The sequence below is a fragment of the Ursus arctos genome, unplaced genomic scaffold, assembly GCF_023065955.2.
Source record: "Ursus arctos isolate Adak ecotype North America unplaced genomic scaffold, UrsArc2.0 scaffold_34, whole genome shotgun sequence".
Lineage (NCBI taxonomy): Eukaryota > Metazoa > Chordata > Mammalia > Carnivora > Ursidae > Ursus > Ursus arctos.
The window spans coordinates 18,245,022-18,263,190 of NW_026623030.1; the positions used below are offsets into that span (position 1 = coordinate 18,245,022).

At 44.4% G+C, this 18,169-nt stretch overlaps 1 protein-coding gene across 1 annotated transcript in view; it reads right to left on the reverse strand.

The window, feature by feature from the left end:
• Positions 1-18,169, reverse strand: part of FBXW8 (F-box and WD repeat domain containing 8) — a 116,559-nt gene that overhangs the window by 26,001 nt on the left and 72,389 nt on the right. Inside the window, exons 6-7 of the mRNA XM_026514961.3 lie at positions 14,719-14,915; positions 11,576-11,782 (exon numbers count right to left, since the gene is read on the reverse strand). Coding sequence (XP_026370746.2) covers positions 11,576-11,782; positions 14,719-14,915 — 404 coding nt within the window. The remainder of the gene's footprint in view (positions 1-11,575; positions 11,783-14,718; positions 14,916-18,169) is intronic.

The window sequence follows — 18,169 nt, forward strand, 5'->3', positions numbered from 1 at the left end:
GGCACACCGGCCTACAGTAGAGATCTGCTCCACGCATACAGATGAACACATTAAGTCAATTTGCTTTTGCACTCATGGCACCGTATTTATCTGTTTCAGAAGTGGGAGGTACAGTTTCATTCTGTACAGATCTTGAAGTGCAAGACTAGTAATGCCCATTAAAAAAAAAAAAGATACAAAAGAAAAAGGCTTCTCCTTCTTTGGGGTAGAATTTACTCATATGAACGACCCAAGCTGCTCTTCTGACCCAACATAAATATGACCCGCAAAAATGTGGTTAAAAATTTCCCTACAAAAAAATGCAGGGTCTGCATATTCATGCTCACATACAAAGCTAAGTGAACAGCCTCTATAAATTCACAGATGAGCTAAGATTTAAAAAAACGATGAGAAAGACAGACAATTGGGGAGGGAGGGGGAACCTAGTGAGAAAAGAGTAAATCATACACAAAACAGCCAATAAAAAAATAAAAAAGCAGTTAATATACATGAATAATGGATGTCTGATTTAAAAGCAGTTTACTCCGATATGATGTAATTTTTGACAATCAGCCAGAGAGACTATTTTGTAAGTCCTTGCCAGAGAGAAGTCCGAGCAGGAGGCTTGGTAACACGGCGTGTCGGTGAACGTGTGCGCAATGGCTCTCCCCACCATCCCAAAGGTGACTTTCTGTTGGCAAACAGAAACTTGCCTCCCAGGTGCACTTAGCGGCAGCGACCAGCAAGACGCAAGGCTTGAAGAAACAGAGCCCCGACACGAGCGCAGATCCCTGAAGTGTGGCACCCCCGCCACAGTCTCCATGACATGCTGCTGGCACAGGCCACACTCAAATGCAGCACAAAGGGAGCAGCAGCCTGGGCTGCTTTCATGTTTAAGTTTTAATTGGAGTGACAAGCCCACAAGGCCAAGATATTTCAGGGATGGGACGGTGTTGCTGAGTGTCGCCAGGCGCTGGGTAGGCAAGGCCCGTGTGCGCTCCCCACCAGCACGTGCCAACGCACCTGCAACCCCCGCTGTTCCAGGACTGGACTCTGCCTGGGAAGGCGCTGCCAATCACCGCGGTCCGTGCCAAACGTGGGGGCTTTGTGGTGTGGGCAGATGTCTACAAAGGACCAGAGCGAGGCCAAACCAACACCTATTGTGACCTAAACCTGAAAAGAACCCAGACAGCAAGAGCACGCTCGGGTGAAAATGCAGGCAGACGTAATCCCAATTCCTCTCCCACTCTCTCAACCCTACATCCAGAGATGCTGGAAATAATAAAGGCCGGCAGGTCTGCTCTGTGGAGCGAGGCGAATAGGGCTCTCTGCTTTGCTGCAGGGCTCTCTCTAGACCATCTCTGTCCTCGGGCTAGAATAAGGAACAGAGGTGTGACCACAAAGAACCCGTGAAGGGGTACCTAAAACCAAGAGGAAGTGTTCCTCATCAGAGCGCTCAGCCCAACGAAGAGATTATACTTATTATGCAAACGCAGCACCGAAAGCTGAAAATCCTCCCATCCCCCTGGTAGGCTCCCAACATGCCTCATGGTAACAAAGAGCACAGCGGGTCTCAAAGTGCTTCACCAACAGTAACCACAGGTAACTGCTCACTGCTGCCACGAGAAAGTTCATCCATTGCTTTCATACAGGGAGGCAAACGGAGGCTGCAGACTATGTGACGGTGTCTGCAAGCCTGCAGACTTAACACCGGACCTGACGCGCAGGCTGTCACGCTGGCTGGGCTCTTGGCTCCCATTTGACAAGGCTGGTGACTTTGAGCTTGGCCCCAGGTTAGACCGGACAAAGGCTTAGAAGAGGACAGAGTACGGCTAAAATCAGACCACGGACACACAGAAGAGCTGACAGGGGAGAGCGAACAAATGCACTGAATAGTCAGGGCCTTTGGTGTCGGGCAGATGGTCCACCCTGCAGCTGTGGTTCACGACTGTACCCACACACACATATACATGAACTCAGACATGCTTTTACAGAAAGAACACTACAAATAGTAGCTCTTAATAATCCTGATATTCCTTCACATAAGTCCTTTCAGAATATTCCATGTGATTCTCATACCAAGTGGAAGACAAGTACTACTGCCTACATTTTATGCACGAAGAAGCAGAGGTGTAATAGCTTGCCCCAATTACATAGGTGACAAGAGTCGCCAAGGACACAGCAGGCAGAGCCCAGCCAGTCCCATCCCTATGTCAGTGTCTGCCACCATATCACAATGCCTTTCTGGTTTCCAAGAAAATGGTTCTTAATAATGGCTGATGTTTATAGTGTTTTCTTAGGTGCAAAAGACTACCATGATGCAGTCTCTCACCTGCTCCCCACAATCCCATATGGTGGGGGGCACATGAATCTACTCACTGTGCACATGAGGAAACGGGAGGTGTGGAGAGGCCGAAGCAGCACTAACACAGTGATGAGGTTTTGCAACCAGGATTCAAACCTGGGTGGCTGGCCTCCAAGCCCATGCTCTTTAAACCTCTACCCCACGGTGCGCAGTGTGTGGCCCCAGGACGAGGAGCATCACAGCACCTGCCAGATATGCAGATTCTCAGGCCCACCCCAGACCCCCTGACTCAGAAACCTTGGGGCTAGGGTCCAGAGATCCACATTTTTCTATGTCCCTTGGCATTGGAGAACCCTCACTATACCAATACTGCCTCCCAAGCCAAAAATGAGTCTCCACCATGACAGAAGTATTGCTCAGCTATAAATGCTCACTTCCTGCCTCCCAGTTAATGCTAATCTGGTTAGGAAGAGTCCTGGGCAGTAACAGTACCAAAAGGTGAGGTTTAGACCGTGTACCACACAAGTCAGAGAAGAAGGGTATTCACTGAGAGCCAGCGAGTCAGTAGGCTCCTTCTGGTAAGCGGGACCCTGGACAGACCTTTCCTGAAAGGACATGGAGAGACAGGAGGGAAAGAGGGAATGTTTCCACTAGTTAGTAATAGACATGTCATATTGTGGACTGAGTCAGCCTGGCTGGAGGAAGGGACTCATTCTGGAGTTGTGGGATGGAGAACAGGAATTTGACTGCCACAGGTCTCAAGAGCCAGGCTGAAGGCCGGCACCAGGGCCTTGCCCACAGTCCTCAGCATGGAGCCACTGCTCTGGTAAAGCCAGACGGGACCATGAGGAGGTATGCTGACAGGTGGCATAAGAGTGCAGAGGTGGGGCAAGAGCAGGGACCAGTGGGGGGGGGGGGGCTGGGGAACAATTATTTTCATGTCATTTTTGTGAACATAAAACAAGAGTTCACACCCCAGGGTAACACTGCAATGTGGCCGCCCAGGGGAGTAGATGGAGCCTGAACCAGAGGTCCTAACCTAGAAAGATCCAAAGGATCTGGGTATTGAATTTGGTCCAGGTCCAGTCAGTCGGTCCTGTATCTGGAGCAGGAGAGGTGAGCAAGGGCTGGGGCCCAGGTCCCAGAAGACCCTCTTTCTGCATGCCCCACAGTTCAGATTGCCGGCCTCTTTTTTGTTTTTGTTTTTTTGTTTTGAAACAAACCATTACATCTTACAATCCTGTAGATTGGAAACTTACTCTGGACCTCATTGGCTAACACCCAGGTGTCAGCTATGCTCCCTGCTGAAGACTAGGGAAGAATCCGTTTCCTTGCCTTGTCCAGCTTCTGGAAGCTGCCCACATTCCCTGGCTCTTAGATCCCTTCCCTCCGTCTCCAAGCCGTCGACAGGGCATCAGGAGTTTCTCACATGGCACCACCCTGGCCTCCTCTCCCGCCTCCCTCTTCTACTTTGAAGGACCCTTGCGATCACATGGGGCTCACCCAGATAATCCAGGACAATCTCCCTATTTTAAGGTCAGGGGATTGGCAACTTTACTTCCTTCTACACCCTTCATTCCCCTTGGTCACGTAACCTAACCTATTCACCGGTTCCAGTGACTGTGGACATTTGGTGAGGGGCACTCTGTTGGATTCCTGGCCTCACTGTGACACACTGTAAACCTCATTACTCATCTCAAATTCCTTAATCTGGAATATGATCGCTCAAACTTGGACTGAGCTGGAGTTTTCCTTTACCCTACAAATTAATAACACACGGAGAGGATGCTTAAAAGAGTAACTTTGTGTCCATTAGGACTCATCTGCAACTCAATAATTTATAATTATTAACCCACTCGAACGTGATGCCTCATCAAAACTGGAGTGCTGAGTAAATGAATTATATTCCATCTATGTATTGAATAAAAAGCAAAGTTCTCTAACATAATATTTTGTCTAAGCTGCTACGTGTATTTGAAAACAATAAAATGTCTCAAATACCCTGAAATTCCATTCACACAGGTCATTTTCGGTGTGCTTTCTTCCTCCTGCTCTCTGCCAAATTACCCATGTGTTTCAACTGTCTGGACGTCTATATACCGGAGCATGCAGCCGATTCTATAGTGTTACTCTTTTTACTTCTAGAGCAAAGACAAACATTTCCCATAGCCCCCCCCCCCTTGATTTTTATCAACTGAAAAACAAGCTAATTTTTAACCCTAACAAAACCTACTTGCTGCTTGGGCCATATTGGTTCCAAGACTCATCTGTCACAAAGAAACCAAAGCCATAACTATTTGTGAGGTGACACAAACAGAAAGGTCAACTCTGAGTTCACACTCTTCCATGGGTATGGAATGGTAAACCAGGATGGAAATTCCACATAAATAATCAAAAAAGCCATTAGAAAAATTAGTCCCTATTAACAGGCCATCTGTAGATCTTCTTTGGATAGGTGAAGGGGATTAAGAGATACAAACTTCCAGTTATAAATAAGTGATGGGAATGAAAAGTACAGCACAGGGAATATAGTCAGTCACACTGTAATAACACTGTATGGTGACAGATGGTGACTACACTTACCATGGTGAGCGTAGCACAACGTATAGGACAGTCAAATCACTATGTTAGACGTCTGAAACTAATACAACATTGTATGTCAGCAATACTTTGATTAAAAAAGAGAGGGAAAAATAGGCTCTAAATAAAATCCTAAGCTAATTTAAGAGGCAAAAGAGAAGAAAAGCAATGATCATCATATACTTCAGTGTAATCATCTTGTAATCTTGCTCAGAGCTTCAAGAATACGGGTCCATGTTTTTAAAAAATTAGAAAATGACACAAATGTCATTGGTATACAAAAATCATGGAAATGTGAGTGAAGACAAAAGATGTTTAAGACACAGTGCCAGCCCTCTCCAGTAAGGCTTCTCATGTCAGAGACTTTGACACAAAGTGACTCAGCATTCACATTAACTTACACCATTAGTTGTGCAAGAAGCTAAATTGACCCATCCCTTCCCTATTCTAAATGTATTCTTCCAAAACAATTCTCGGGAAAATGAATCTTGTGAAGCACCACAGACTGCTATCCCTACAAGCATGGCTTTAGCCCTGCCCCACACTAGTCCCTGTGTTCCAGCCGGCCTGCATCACACCAGTGCTGCTTCTCCCCACCCCCACCCCCAACTTCCTCCCCTCCAGGACTGCTGCCTCTGCCTGGGCTTGCCCCCTGCCCAGGCTTTCCTGATGAACTCCAACTTGACCTAAAGCTAGGGGGCGGGGAGGTGAAGGAGGAACCTTACAAGTGCTGAGCACCAGCCTTGTGCAAAGCACATGACCGGCCTTTCCCAGGTCCTCTCCCTTTCCAAATGGGGAGCCTGAGGCACGCAAGTAACCCACCTAAGGTTTATCTGACTCCAGAACCTACTTGACTGGAGCTGAAAATACTTTCTCCTATATCTCCTTCCTCTGACTTTGTCACTCCCTCTCAGGAGTGGTTCAGGACCGCCAGAGGCCCTACGGCCCTCTCAGCTTCCATAAGCAGCAGCGGTATTCCAAGAAATGCTTTTTGCAGAGTCACCCACTGTGACCACCGGCATATCAGAGATGGTGGGGTCCTGAAAGGTCCCTAAAGTCAGAGTTTCCATGCACTGCCCTGAGAAACCCTAGAGTCATGGAGGTGCTTCAGGGTTTCCACAGCATGTGAGAATTTATTATTATTCATGAACAATACAGAACGATTATCTCGCCTCCTGATACCATTTTAGTGCTAAAAGGCGTACAAAATGCATTTGAATGTTCCATCATCACTTATTTACCTGTATAACTTTTCATTGCTCTGAAGTTCAGCACCTTCAGTAAGAAGGCCTCCACATGGCCTCAGGTCCATCTTGATGGGGAGAAAACCACTTTGGTGTTGCTAAGTTGCTGGTAAGGCCCATAAGGTAGTAAGCCCCACACAGGGGTTGCGTTTATCTCCATTTCCAATTCTGATCAGAAATTTGGCACACGGGGATGTCTGGGGGGCTCTGTCAGTTAAGTGTCCAACTCTTGGTTTCGGCCCAGGTCATGATCTCAGGGTTGTGAAAGTGAGCCCTGCATCGGTTCCGTGCTCAGCAGGGAGTCTGCTTAAGAATCTCTCTCCCACTCCTTCTGCCCCCCCACTTGTGTGCTCTCTCAAATATTCTTTTTTTAAAGATTTTATTTATTTATTTGACAGAGAGACAGAGAGAGAGAGAGAGTATAAGCAAGGGGATCAGCAGGCAGAGGGAGAAGCAGACTCCTCACTGAGCAGGGAGCCCAACATGGGGCTCAATCCCAAGACTCTGGGATCACGACCCGAGCCGAAGGCAGATGATTAACCACTAAGCCACCTGGGTGCTCCAATAAATAAATCTTAAAAAAAAAAAAAAAAAGTATATAGCATGTGTTCAATAAGGAGTCACTAACAATGGCAGCAACCTCAGCAGCAAAAACGGATCTTTTTCATAGTCCACATCACTCAGTAACCCAAGAAAACTGGTCTCTAAGAGCTATTTTCCTAAATTTCTCCAAGAACAAAGAATATATAAAATTTTAAAGGTTTACGGGGAGAGTAAAAAGGAAATTAGCCGTTTACTTTGTGAACTTTCAATTTTAAATTAGTCATCCTGCTTGTAAAATCCAAGTTTGTGTGTTCTGGAATAGAACCTTGAGCAAAAGATGGAGTTCATATTCTGGTGTAGGTATGGGGGAGGCGGCAAACTCACAGGTGCTGCGTTTCTGATTCCAAAGGCTCTCTCTGACTGATATTTCAACTCGTGACGAGCGCAAGCCACCAATCCAGAGTCCTTTCACATTCATGTATAGGGAGTGATTATCATAGGAGACGTTAGCAATTATTTTCCAGCGTGATGTAAGCTGAGGCAGCAGCGCCAAGCAAGCGTCCTTGTCAAACACATTCCAGCCTTCTGGATTACTTCACTCACATCTCCCTGATTAGGATGCATGCCGCGTGCTGCTTAATACAATCTGCCATCGAATGCCAAGTACTTCAGAACTAAATTAGGAAATATGTCCAAATACATAGAATGATGCTGAGAGCCCTAAGTGGGTCTCTCCTCTTTCCTTTATGAGGCATGAGACTTATCGTCAACATAATGCTCTTAAATGAGGCAATTCTATCTTCTAACCCTCTACCTCTGAGAGCAAAATTTAATTCAAGCAGCAAAAGAATTAATAAAGATAATACGGTATCATAAATACCATTTTCATGGATGAAGTGTTTTTGACAGATTCAGGAAATGTGAGACATAAAAACACATTTTAGAGGGTTGGTCACAGAGCTGACACTGATCTCCGCACTGCGGCACAGTGCAGGCGGGAGTAACTGCAATTACATTTGCTTTCCCTCACCAGCACATGCCACTCAACAGCGGCCACTACTCAGGTCATTTATGCCACTGAAGTCCAGAGCCCAAGAAGGCAATATCAAAACTCTGGAACCTGTAAGCCTGGGGATCCCTGAACACAGGCAAACCAAGGGGCACCAGAGCTCTCTCTCTCTGATCCTTCCTACCTGAGCTGGAAATAGCTGAACCACCTGCTGTATTTGCAAGCCTTTTCTTTCTTTCTTTTTTTTTTTTTTTAAGATTTTATTTATTTATTTGACAGAGATAGAGACAGCCAGCGAGAGAGGGAACACAAGCAGGGGGAGTGGGAGAGGAAGAAGCAGGCTCATAGCGGAGGAGCCCGATGTGGGGCTCGATCCCGGAACGCCGGGATCACGCCCTGAGCCGAAGGCAGACGCTTAACCGCTGTGCCACCCAGGCACCCCTGCAAGCCTTTTCTTAAGACTAAATACATTTCTTTTCTTTTTTGAGAGAGAGAGGGAGAGAGAAAACATGCGTCCACACATGAGGTGGGGGAGGGAGAGAGAGAATCATAAGTAGGCTCTATGCCCAGCACGGAGACTGACACGGGGCTTGATCTCACGACCCTGATTCATGACCTGAGCAGAAATCAAGAGTCGGACGCTTAACCGTCTGAGCCACCCAGGTGCCCCGAGATTAAATACATTTGTGCTATATCCTTGGTTTCATTTCCTTAGGAGACTATGTGTATTAAAAGGGCTAGGTTCTGACAAGTGCTGGTTTGCTGAAGTCTGTGTGGAATGGCGTTGTAATGCTCCAGTGCCAGGAACACAACTGGTGTCTTGTAACTCTGCACCGAACACATGTCCGGCTGGCTGGCTAGAAGTATGAACGGATGGATTCGAAACCGTTATTACTCAATGCTCAGATAGCTGTGGTGCCTACAAAATGCTAACGTGATCATCATATGATGCAAGGATATTCTCCAACTAAACACACAGAACACCTCTGGACCACTTCTACAGGTTAGGGAAATTTTGGTTGCTGACTCAAATTCTGTATCAACATTTGGACTTTACTGTCTGCTTTGATCACAGTTCATCAATAACGGATTATAACTAAACCCCAGTTCTGTATCAGTACAAACGAAGATAAACCAAACTCTCTGTTCTCATAAAGCCTTCATCTGAATCCTAAATACACAGGCCAGAGGCACAGACACAAACCCCCACGTGTACATAGCTGCAGGCAAACTCTCCTGCTAATAGTCTCACACCAACCTAATAAAACGCGCTGGGCCACATGCTGCCGGGCCAAAGCGGATATGGCCAAAACATGGTATTCACAAGCACAGTGACACTGAGCACCGCACATGAGACTGTTTGGGAATTATGATATTACATTATAGGATAGCAGGATGATACTAAAATCTTATAGAGCCACCCACGACATGGCTTAATTCGCCCAGAAACGTTACAGGACAATTACATTTCCTTAAAATGCAGGTTTTTCCTCAAACAAGCACAGAATCCACTGAACACGATCAGATGGAAAGTGGTGCCTCCTCAAAACCGAGGAAAGTTTCATAGATAGAGCTTGGCCTCCCTCACGTTCCAGTGGGTGGCATTCATGTTGGAGAAACATCTCAATGCAAAGTTATCACTGCACTACTAATAACAACCAGACATCCACCCACGAAAGTGTGGGAGGGTTTGGAGCTGCACTCACAAAATATCTGGATGACTAATGGTACTGTCAGATTCAAAGAGATCGTGAAACACATTCTTGTAGCAAATTAACTTCCACTCCTCCTTTTAAAACACCAATGAAAAATACCAGGGAACGACTTACTTGAGGGAGTATAAACTTTTAAAAGTGAATTTTCATAAAATCAGTGGATTAATCACCTGATTCTAATAATTAATGCTTTTAATTGGGTTGAAACCCAAGAGACATCCAAAACAGCACTTCTCTGCGTCAATATCTAAAGGATGCACCCAGCCTAATTTTGTGCTGACCTATCCCTTTACTGGTTTCTCAAATACATCCACTCAGGTAAGTCAAAGAGAAAGAAGACCAGCCTATGAAAAATTTATTAAAATAGGACAAATATAAGTCAGGCTAGCGTTAAGTACAACTATCACCTCACTACACTGAGAACTTGAGACATAAAGGAGATAACCAAAACTTGAAAGTATGATGGATGAAAACTTAGAAAGCAAACAGTTTCTCTTCTCTCAACAAATGAGCTCACTGGGGACCAGAAAAGGTTTTCTCAAAGCCCAAGAAAGGAAACCGCCTTAGGAAACCAACTGCTCTCCCCTCCCCCACCTCCCAGGAAGGCACAACACAGGACTTAAATCATCCTAAATCTATCTTTCCAGTTAAGCTGTGCTGAATGCGCTCCCACAAAACAGGTCAACTAGAGCACAAAGGGGGTCCATTGTCACAGCGAGGATGCAAAAAGCCTCATGTATTTTTGACTGCTTTATGCATCTTCCTGAACGAAGAACAGGTCACTGCAATCCACAATGCTTCAATTCTTTGCTCACTTACTAAGTCGCAAAACCAGTGAACACCATCAGGAATGAGATTTGATCTTAGAGAGCACTATACGCAGGGGAAACCAATGTAAAAATCACAACCAGAAGCCAGACTTAAACTGTGAGTGGAGGAAATAAACAGGAAGCGCAATCATGGTAACGCTCCCAGGCCAGGCACTATGCTTTAAGCTTTACAGACAGATTTTCATCGAACCCTACAATTTTATGAAGTAGGTATTATTTGCAACTCCCTTTTACCAGTGAGGAAACTGAGGCATGAAAGGGTTGAGCAACCTGCTTAAGGTCACACAGGGCCGTAGGTTACTACTGAGTTGGGAGTGAAATTCGGGCTGTGTGCATTCAGAGCCTGGCTCTTCTCCAGGTTACAATGCTGCTCTGTGGAAGAGGGCCTCCTTCCTGAAGGAGAAGCGTGTTGTCAGAGGAGCCACTGGCTCAGGAAGTTCCTTTCCAAGGACTGCACCCACTGCCAGCAGGGTCAAAAGCAGGCAAATTGGAGAAAAACGAAACAAAACTTGATCCCTTTCTCCACTGATTCCAGTGGAAAAGAAAGAGATAAATCAGCTTTAAGACTAAGTACTTGGCCTATAGTCACGATAGTACAATGCGAGGTAGTGATAAAATGTTGTCATCGTGGAATTTCAATTAAAAACATGTCTCCTTAATTCTGACTCAAAGATTATCAGAAGGCACTTTTATGCACTATTGGTGAGAAAATAAATTTTGCCGCAACCCTTTAAGAGGGCCATTTGACAATGTCCATCACCATCTTAAGTGCACATACCCTCTGACCAAGCAACATAACTGCTAGGAATTTATCCTAGAGATCTACTACACAAGGACTTTCAGAAGTTGCAATGCACACTGCAGCATGGTCTGTAAGAGCCCAAACAGTGAAAGTGACCTAACTGCCCCACCAGTGAGGGGCCTGGATAAACAGACTATAGGTCGTAAGCATATAGGGGAATCCTAGTGAGAAGAAGCACGGTACATGCTGACAGGGAGTGCTCTCCAAGGTATATTACTGAATAAAAATGTTGAGTACAGAATAGTATGTATACTATGATCTCATTTCTACAAAGATAGGGTTTTTAGTGTATAAATGTTAACTATAACTACATTAAATTTTTCTAGATGGGTACCTAAAAAACGTTTAATAGTTTCTTCTGCAGAGTAGGGCTGGGGGAAGGGAGGAGAAAGGAAAAATTACGTTTCATTTTATATCCTTTGGAAGTGTTTGAGGTTTCTTTTTTTTTTTTTTACCATTCTGAATACACCTTAAAAATATATCAGAGAGCTTTAATGTTTTAATTGCCTTCTAAAAAATAAAAATCGATATTCCTTTTTGTTCCTTATACATCTTACTATTTTTGTACCTTGTTTCCTTCGTATACCCATCCTAGGCTCTTCACACCGAAAGCAGCCTGGCTGGCTGAGACATCCAGACACGTGACCGGCTGGCCGTAGACATAATGGAGGGTTCTGGCAGAGTCTTCAGCTTTTAGCAGGTATACCAGATCTCCAGCCGTGGCCACTGCCACAGGGTACCTTCCAGTATCCGGAACTATTTCAAGGTAGTCCACCTGCGAAAGGATAAGGGTTATGTAGTCCATCAGGTCTCACCTACAGTTCATCCTGACTTGGCCAAAAATACACAATTCCTCCTAAACGTCACTAAGACCAGCAACCTAACAGAAAAAGATGGGCAAAGGTCACAGTTCACGGGAAATGAGAGCATAGTTCTTATACTAATAAAAAGTTGCTCTTTGTAAAAGAAACATGATATATTCCTGATAGGAGAAATATGAACTAAAAATTTACTGAGATACCATTTTCACCAGTCATGTCTGCAAAGATCAATTAGCCTGATAGGACACTGGTCTGGAAGTGGAGGGGGGACACCCATATTTGCAGATCCCACTTATGGTTGGTGGGATGTAATCTGGTCCAACCTCTCTAGAGGGACATCTGGCAATACAATCACAAAGTCAAATGCACATATGCTCTGAACCAGCAAGTCGGCCCTAGGAATTTACTTACAAGTAAACTCACACACATGCAAAACAACTGTGTACAAGGTTATCTACTGTAGCACTATGCCGTCTTAGCTAAAAACTAGAAACACCTAAACACGGCTTACCAAGGGACTAGTTAACAGTGCATCTAGGCATTGGAATACTATGTAGCCACAGAAAAAAGCATGAAGCATTCTTTATAAACTGATACAGATGGAATCATCTCCAAGATACATCTGGGGGGAAAAAAGCAAGGAGGCAAGGTAACAGGATTCACAGTGTACTACTGTGTGTGAAGGGGGGCCAGAGGGACCACGGGACGTATGTGGCTTATGCAAGTATAAATCTGCTAACGGTGGCTGCCTTCAAAAAGGGAACAGAGTTCTTTGATGGGGTGGAAGAGAGATTTCTCCCTGTAAACCTTACTGTATCTTTTAAATTCTGAACCATGAGGGTATAATAACTCTTCAGAAAATGAAAAGTTTTTTTTTTTTTTTGCAAGAAACTGAACAAAATCCACTCAATTCCAAATTAGCACCATTCACATTTTAACATTTGTGCGAATACCAAAAATGTGTTGCTAAAAGGCTAAAAGTACCTGAGGTGTCTGTCGTCTGCTGGCTCTGATGTCGTCGAGGGGAGAAAGGCTCCCACGGTACTCGACTGCATTACTGCAACCACTTTCTCTAATCTGCACAGGAATGAGGAGCTCCCTTCAGGAATAATTTGCTTTTCTATGTCCCTAAGTGGCACATGTCTCTCAAGCACAGTTTACACCAGGTTTTCACCTCGAGTAAACTCAGAGTACAAAAGCAGAAGGTGTGCCACGCTGTGCAATTATGAAAACCACTGTGTAAAAGGACAGCACTGCCCCGACAATAAGCCAGATGAGTTCATAAGCCTGCATCCCGAGGACTGTCCAGAAGAGCTTGAGAGAGAGTAAACATCCGGGTGACTCTGCTAATCCTCCGGCCCAAGAGTGTGAGTGGTGGCCCCACATCCCCAGCCAAGAACTCATCACAAAGGACAGACGTTCTAGGCCAGTTGTACCAACCGGGGAACACTGCCATTGTGATTCAGGGAGCCTACCTGGGGAAGACAAAAACGGCATGGCTCTCACGGGCCAGGAGGTGCCTTTTTCAGTGACAGCACATTCTGCGGCAACCCCTCATCCAGGATGAGAAATAACACATAAAAAGCATAGTAACACATGTCTCCAGCACTGGTTGCCTGCTTCCTCTCTCCCCTATCCTAAAATTCATTTCTTTTTTTCTATAACCAACATCCTCAGTCTGGCCATTTAATTTCACTTTACTGTTGGATTTTTGACAGACCAAGAGGCTCAGATTGACTGTGGCTGTGCCATTTGCCAGGAGCTGTAAACTACTTCAAAAAGCGTCCAGTCTGTGCCAGCATGCCACCTTATTGCCAAGGCAGGATTTACACTTTACAGAGGAACTCACATCTCAAGTAGTTGTCTGAATTCATAGAATTATTGCTTGTCTAGAATGTTTTTTAGGCAGAGACCAAATAATAAGCACTATGGTAGTTTTGAGAACAAACAGAAAGTTGGTACTTCCACATTTTTCTAATAAAACTCCAAGAGGAGCGTCAGGCAGTTTGGGGGAACCACCACCCACACTGCAGAAATTGCTCACTAAAGAAACAAGAAGCTTATGAAGTGGTGACGCCATGGCTTTTTAGTTACTCAAGCCTAACAAGATTTCCACCAGGGGGAAAAAGGGGGAAGAACAGGATCTGTTCCAGGTCAGACCACCAATTCATTATTCAATATTGGCTTTTCTCTTTGCTCTCCCACTAGTGCCAAAATCAGGTTTGTTTAAATTAAATCCAACTTTAGCACAGATTTGAGCTCTTACCACAAAATCCTCTCCCGCCATATAAACATGGAGGCTCACGTGCAACTGGACTTGGAGATCGGCTCTACGTGAAGAGCTCTTAAGGTTGGCTGAGCTGCACGCATGACATCCTGGAACACCGCTACCCAATTAACACTGACTTAAATTTATTTTCACTCAGGAGTTACTCTTAATTCCAGGTGAGAAAATCTTAGGTGGAAGAAAGTGCAGGATGGAAATCTTCCTTCCCATATGGACTAAGACAGTACCACTGAATTCATTTTCACTTATATGATAGGCCAGAAACTGAGCTCAGATTTCCAGGGGTGAATGTCCTATTAACATGAAGGAAGCTGAGGACCCCAGTGACAAGAAACCCTTGCCTTGAAGTCAGCCCTGAGGTCTTAAGCGTAGCTTCTTCGCGCTGAGATCTGGGGCAGGTCAATCCACTGCTCTAAGCCTCTGTTGGTTTTTTGGTAAATGCGGAAAAGACTACTACCTATTTTGCAAGGCTGCTGTGAGATTTAGAAGTGGAAGGCCCGCGGGAAGCCCCGAATGAATGGGAGCTGCCCATATGATTACGATCTATATTACACCCGGAGATTCCAAGAATGGAGAATACAGTGACCAGATTAAAAAGCTTACCAGTTTCTGAACTTCAAATTCGGCAGTGATTTGCCAATACCCCTCCTCATTGGGGCGCAACATCACAACATCAAAAGCAGAAGCTGTGGCCACAGTTGCGTCTTCCTGGCTGAGGGCTAGTGCCTGTATTCTTGCGTCATGCTCAAAACGGTGGACAGGATACTTTCCAGTCCTTAGATCCCAAATATTAAGAAATCCTATGTAGAAAAAAACAACGCAGATAACAATTGTAAATTCACTTAAAACACACAATTTTATTTTATTTTTATTTTTAAGATTTTATTTATTTGACAGAGACAGCCAGTCAGAGGGAACACAAGCAGGGGGAGTGGGAGAGGAAGAAGTAGGCTCCCAGCAGAGCAGGGAGCCCGACGTGGGGCTTGATCCCAGGACTCTGGGATCATGCCCTGAGCCGAAGGCAGACACTTAATGACTGAGCCACCCAGGAGCCCCTACAACACACAATTTTAAAAACAATTGTGTACTATAAGGAAAACTAAAAGGTAAATGATAAGTTTGCCAATTCCTTAATAAAGAGCTTCTAAGATTCAATAAGAAAAAAGAGCAATTAAGAAGTGAGCAAAGGACATAAGCAAGCTGGTCATAGAAAAAAGAAATACGACTGATATGTAAACATAAGAAAAATGCAAAAATTCACTCAAAATTAGAAAAATACAAATAAAAATGATAATAGATTACTTTTCATCAATCAAATTGACAAAGATAGAAAATTTCATCAAACATTTTGTTGTTGAGGATATGGGGAAATAGGCTCTATCTTAAATTGTTGCTAGGGATGGAAACTAATTCACCCAACTTTGGAGGCAATTTGATAATGTTTACCAAATTACAAATGTATATATGACAGTCACTGTAATGTTTTTAATTATGCCAAAAGATTAGAAGCTATCTGGATGACCACCAGAGTTTGGAATTTAAATAAAATGAGTAGTTAAACAAGACCGAGTCTGCCTTATATATAAGCTATATGAAATGGTCAACAAAATGTATTACTAAGTGAAAAGGACAGAATAGTGGTATAGTATGCTCTACTACTTTCGTGTTTTACAAAATTTACACACACACACATTTATGTAGACTATCCTTGTGTATGGAAGGATACACAAGAAACTTTATTAATGTTTGGCCCTGAAAGAAAGAAACAAAAAAGAAGAGACAAGCATAGGAGGGCATTTTACTGTGTATCATTTGTATATTCTTTTTTTTTAAGATTTTATTTATTTATTTGACAGAGAGAAAGACAGCCAGTGGGAGAGGGAACACAGGCAAGGGGAGTGGGAGAGGAAGAAGCAGGCTTCCCAGTGGAGGAGCCTGAAGCAGGGCTTGATCCCAGGACTCCGGGACCACGCCCTGAGCCGAAGGCAGACACCCAACGACTGAGCCACCCAGGTGCCCCTATCATTTGTATATTCTGAAGATTTTCCCCAAAATTATTTTTACCAAAAATATAATTTTTAGAAAGCGTTTTTATGAGAGACTTAAAAAGAAAGGGAGGACATATATCAATCGCTGAATTTTTTTAAAAGATTTATTTTTTACTTATTTGACAGAGAGAACACAAGCAGGGGGAGCGGCAGGCAGAGGGAGAGGCAGAAGCAGGCTCCCTGAGGAGGAGGGAGCCCAACGTGGGGCTCGATCCCAGGAGCCTGGGATCATGACTTGAGCCAAAGGCAGATGCTTAACCAACTGAGCCACACAGGCACCCCTATCATATGGAACTCTAAATTCATTCTCCTAATTGTCCATTCGCACAACAAATATTTCCCAGTTTTATTGGTACAACTAACATATAACACTGTATCAGTTCAAGTTGTACAACAATGATTTGATATATGCATATATTGTGAAATGATCAAAGTTTAGTTAACATCTGTTACCTTGCATAGTTAACAAATTTCTCTTCCCTTATGAGAACTTTTAAAATCTACTCTCGGCAACTTTCAAATATACATACAGTATTAATGATAGTCATCTTATTGTATATTAGATCCCCAGAGCTTATTTATCTTATTAACTGGAAGTTTGTATACCTTTTGACCACCTTTACCCATCTTCTTACCTCTACCCCAGGAATCACAAATCTGTTCTGAGTTTGTGGGGGGGGGGGTTTGTTTTTGTTTTTTTTAGATTCCACACGAGTGAGATGATACGGTATTTGTTTTTCCTCTGACTTATTTCACTTAGCATAATGATAATGTCCTCAGGGTTCACCCATATTGTTGCAAATGGCAGGATTTCCTTCTTTTTATGGCCAAATAGTATTCCATTGTATATGAATACCAAATTTTCTTTATCCATCTGTCAACAGACATTTAGGTTGTTCCCATGTCTCTGCTATCGTGAATAACTCTGCAGTGAACATGGGGGTATAGATAGCTCTTTGGGATAGTGATTTCATTTCCTTTGGATAAATACCCAGAAGTGGAATAGTGGAATTACTGGCTCATCTGGTAGTTCTATATTTTTTTGAGGAACCTGTATGTTCTTTTCCACAGTGGCTGCACCAATTTCCATTCCCACCAGCAGTGCATCAGGGATCCTTTCTCTCCACATTCTCACCAGCATTTGTCATCATGTTTTTGATGACAGCCGTTCTAACAGGCGTGAGACATCGTGCAATTACTGCGCATGTTATAGACAGGGCACTGCTCTAGATGCTAGCCAGATCTGAAAACAGCCATTAACCTACACTCTACGAGGTTCTTGTATTTCATCCTTCCGCACACCACCCTCTTCCAGCCACAGGGAGCAGGGGCGCTCTCTTTTGCATTGTTATAAAACATGAGCTTAGCTATCTGACCTTGTTAAAAACCTTGATTTCCCACTTATATACCCTTCTCTCCAGCTCCCTGAATACTGCTACCCAGATGAATTCCTCTTAACACACACTGGCCACGTCTCCACTTTCCTCAAATGGTCTAGAGTAGTGTTATCCAAGTGTGGTCCCCAGGCCAGTAGCAGCAGCGGTAGCTGCGGCATCACCTGGGGGCTTGTTAGAAATGCAGTTTGGGGGCGCCTGGGTGGCTCAGTCGGTTAAGCGTCTGCCTTTGGCTCAGGTCATGGTCCCAGGGTCCTGGGATCGAGTCCCACATCGGGCTCCTTGCCCGGCAGGGAGTCTGCTTCTCCCTCTGCCTCTGCCCTTCCTCCCTCCTTGTGCTTTCTCTTTCAAATAAATAAATAAAATCTTAAAAAAAAAAAAAAAAGAAATGCAGTTTGGGGGCAACAGAAACTCTAGGGATATGCTCGAGCCTGACCACCAGTCCTCTGCAGGAACTTACACTCGTCTATCAGAAATACAAACTTCTGGGGCACCTGGGTGGCTCGGATGGTTAAGTGTCTACCTTCAGCTCAGGTCATGATCCCGGGGTCCTGGGATTGGTGGGGAGTTTGCTTCTCCCTCTGCCTTTCCCCTAGCTTGTGCTCTCTCAAA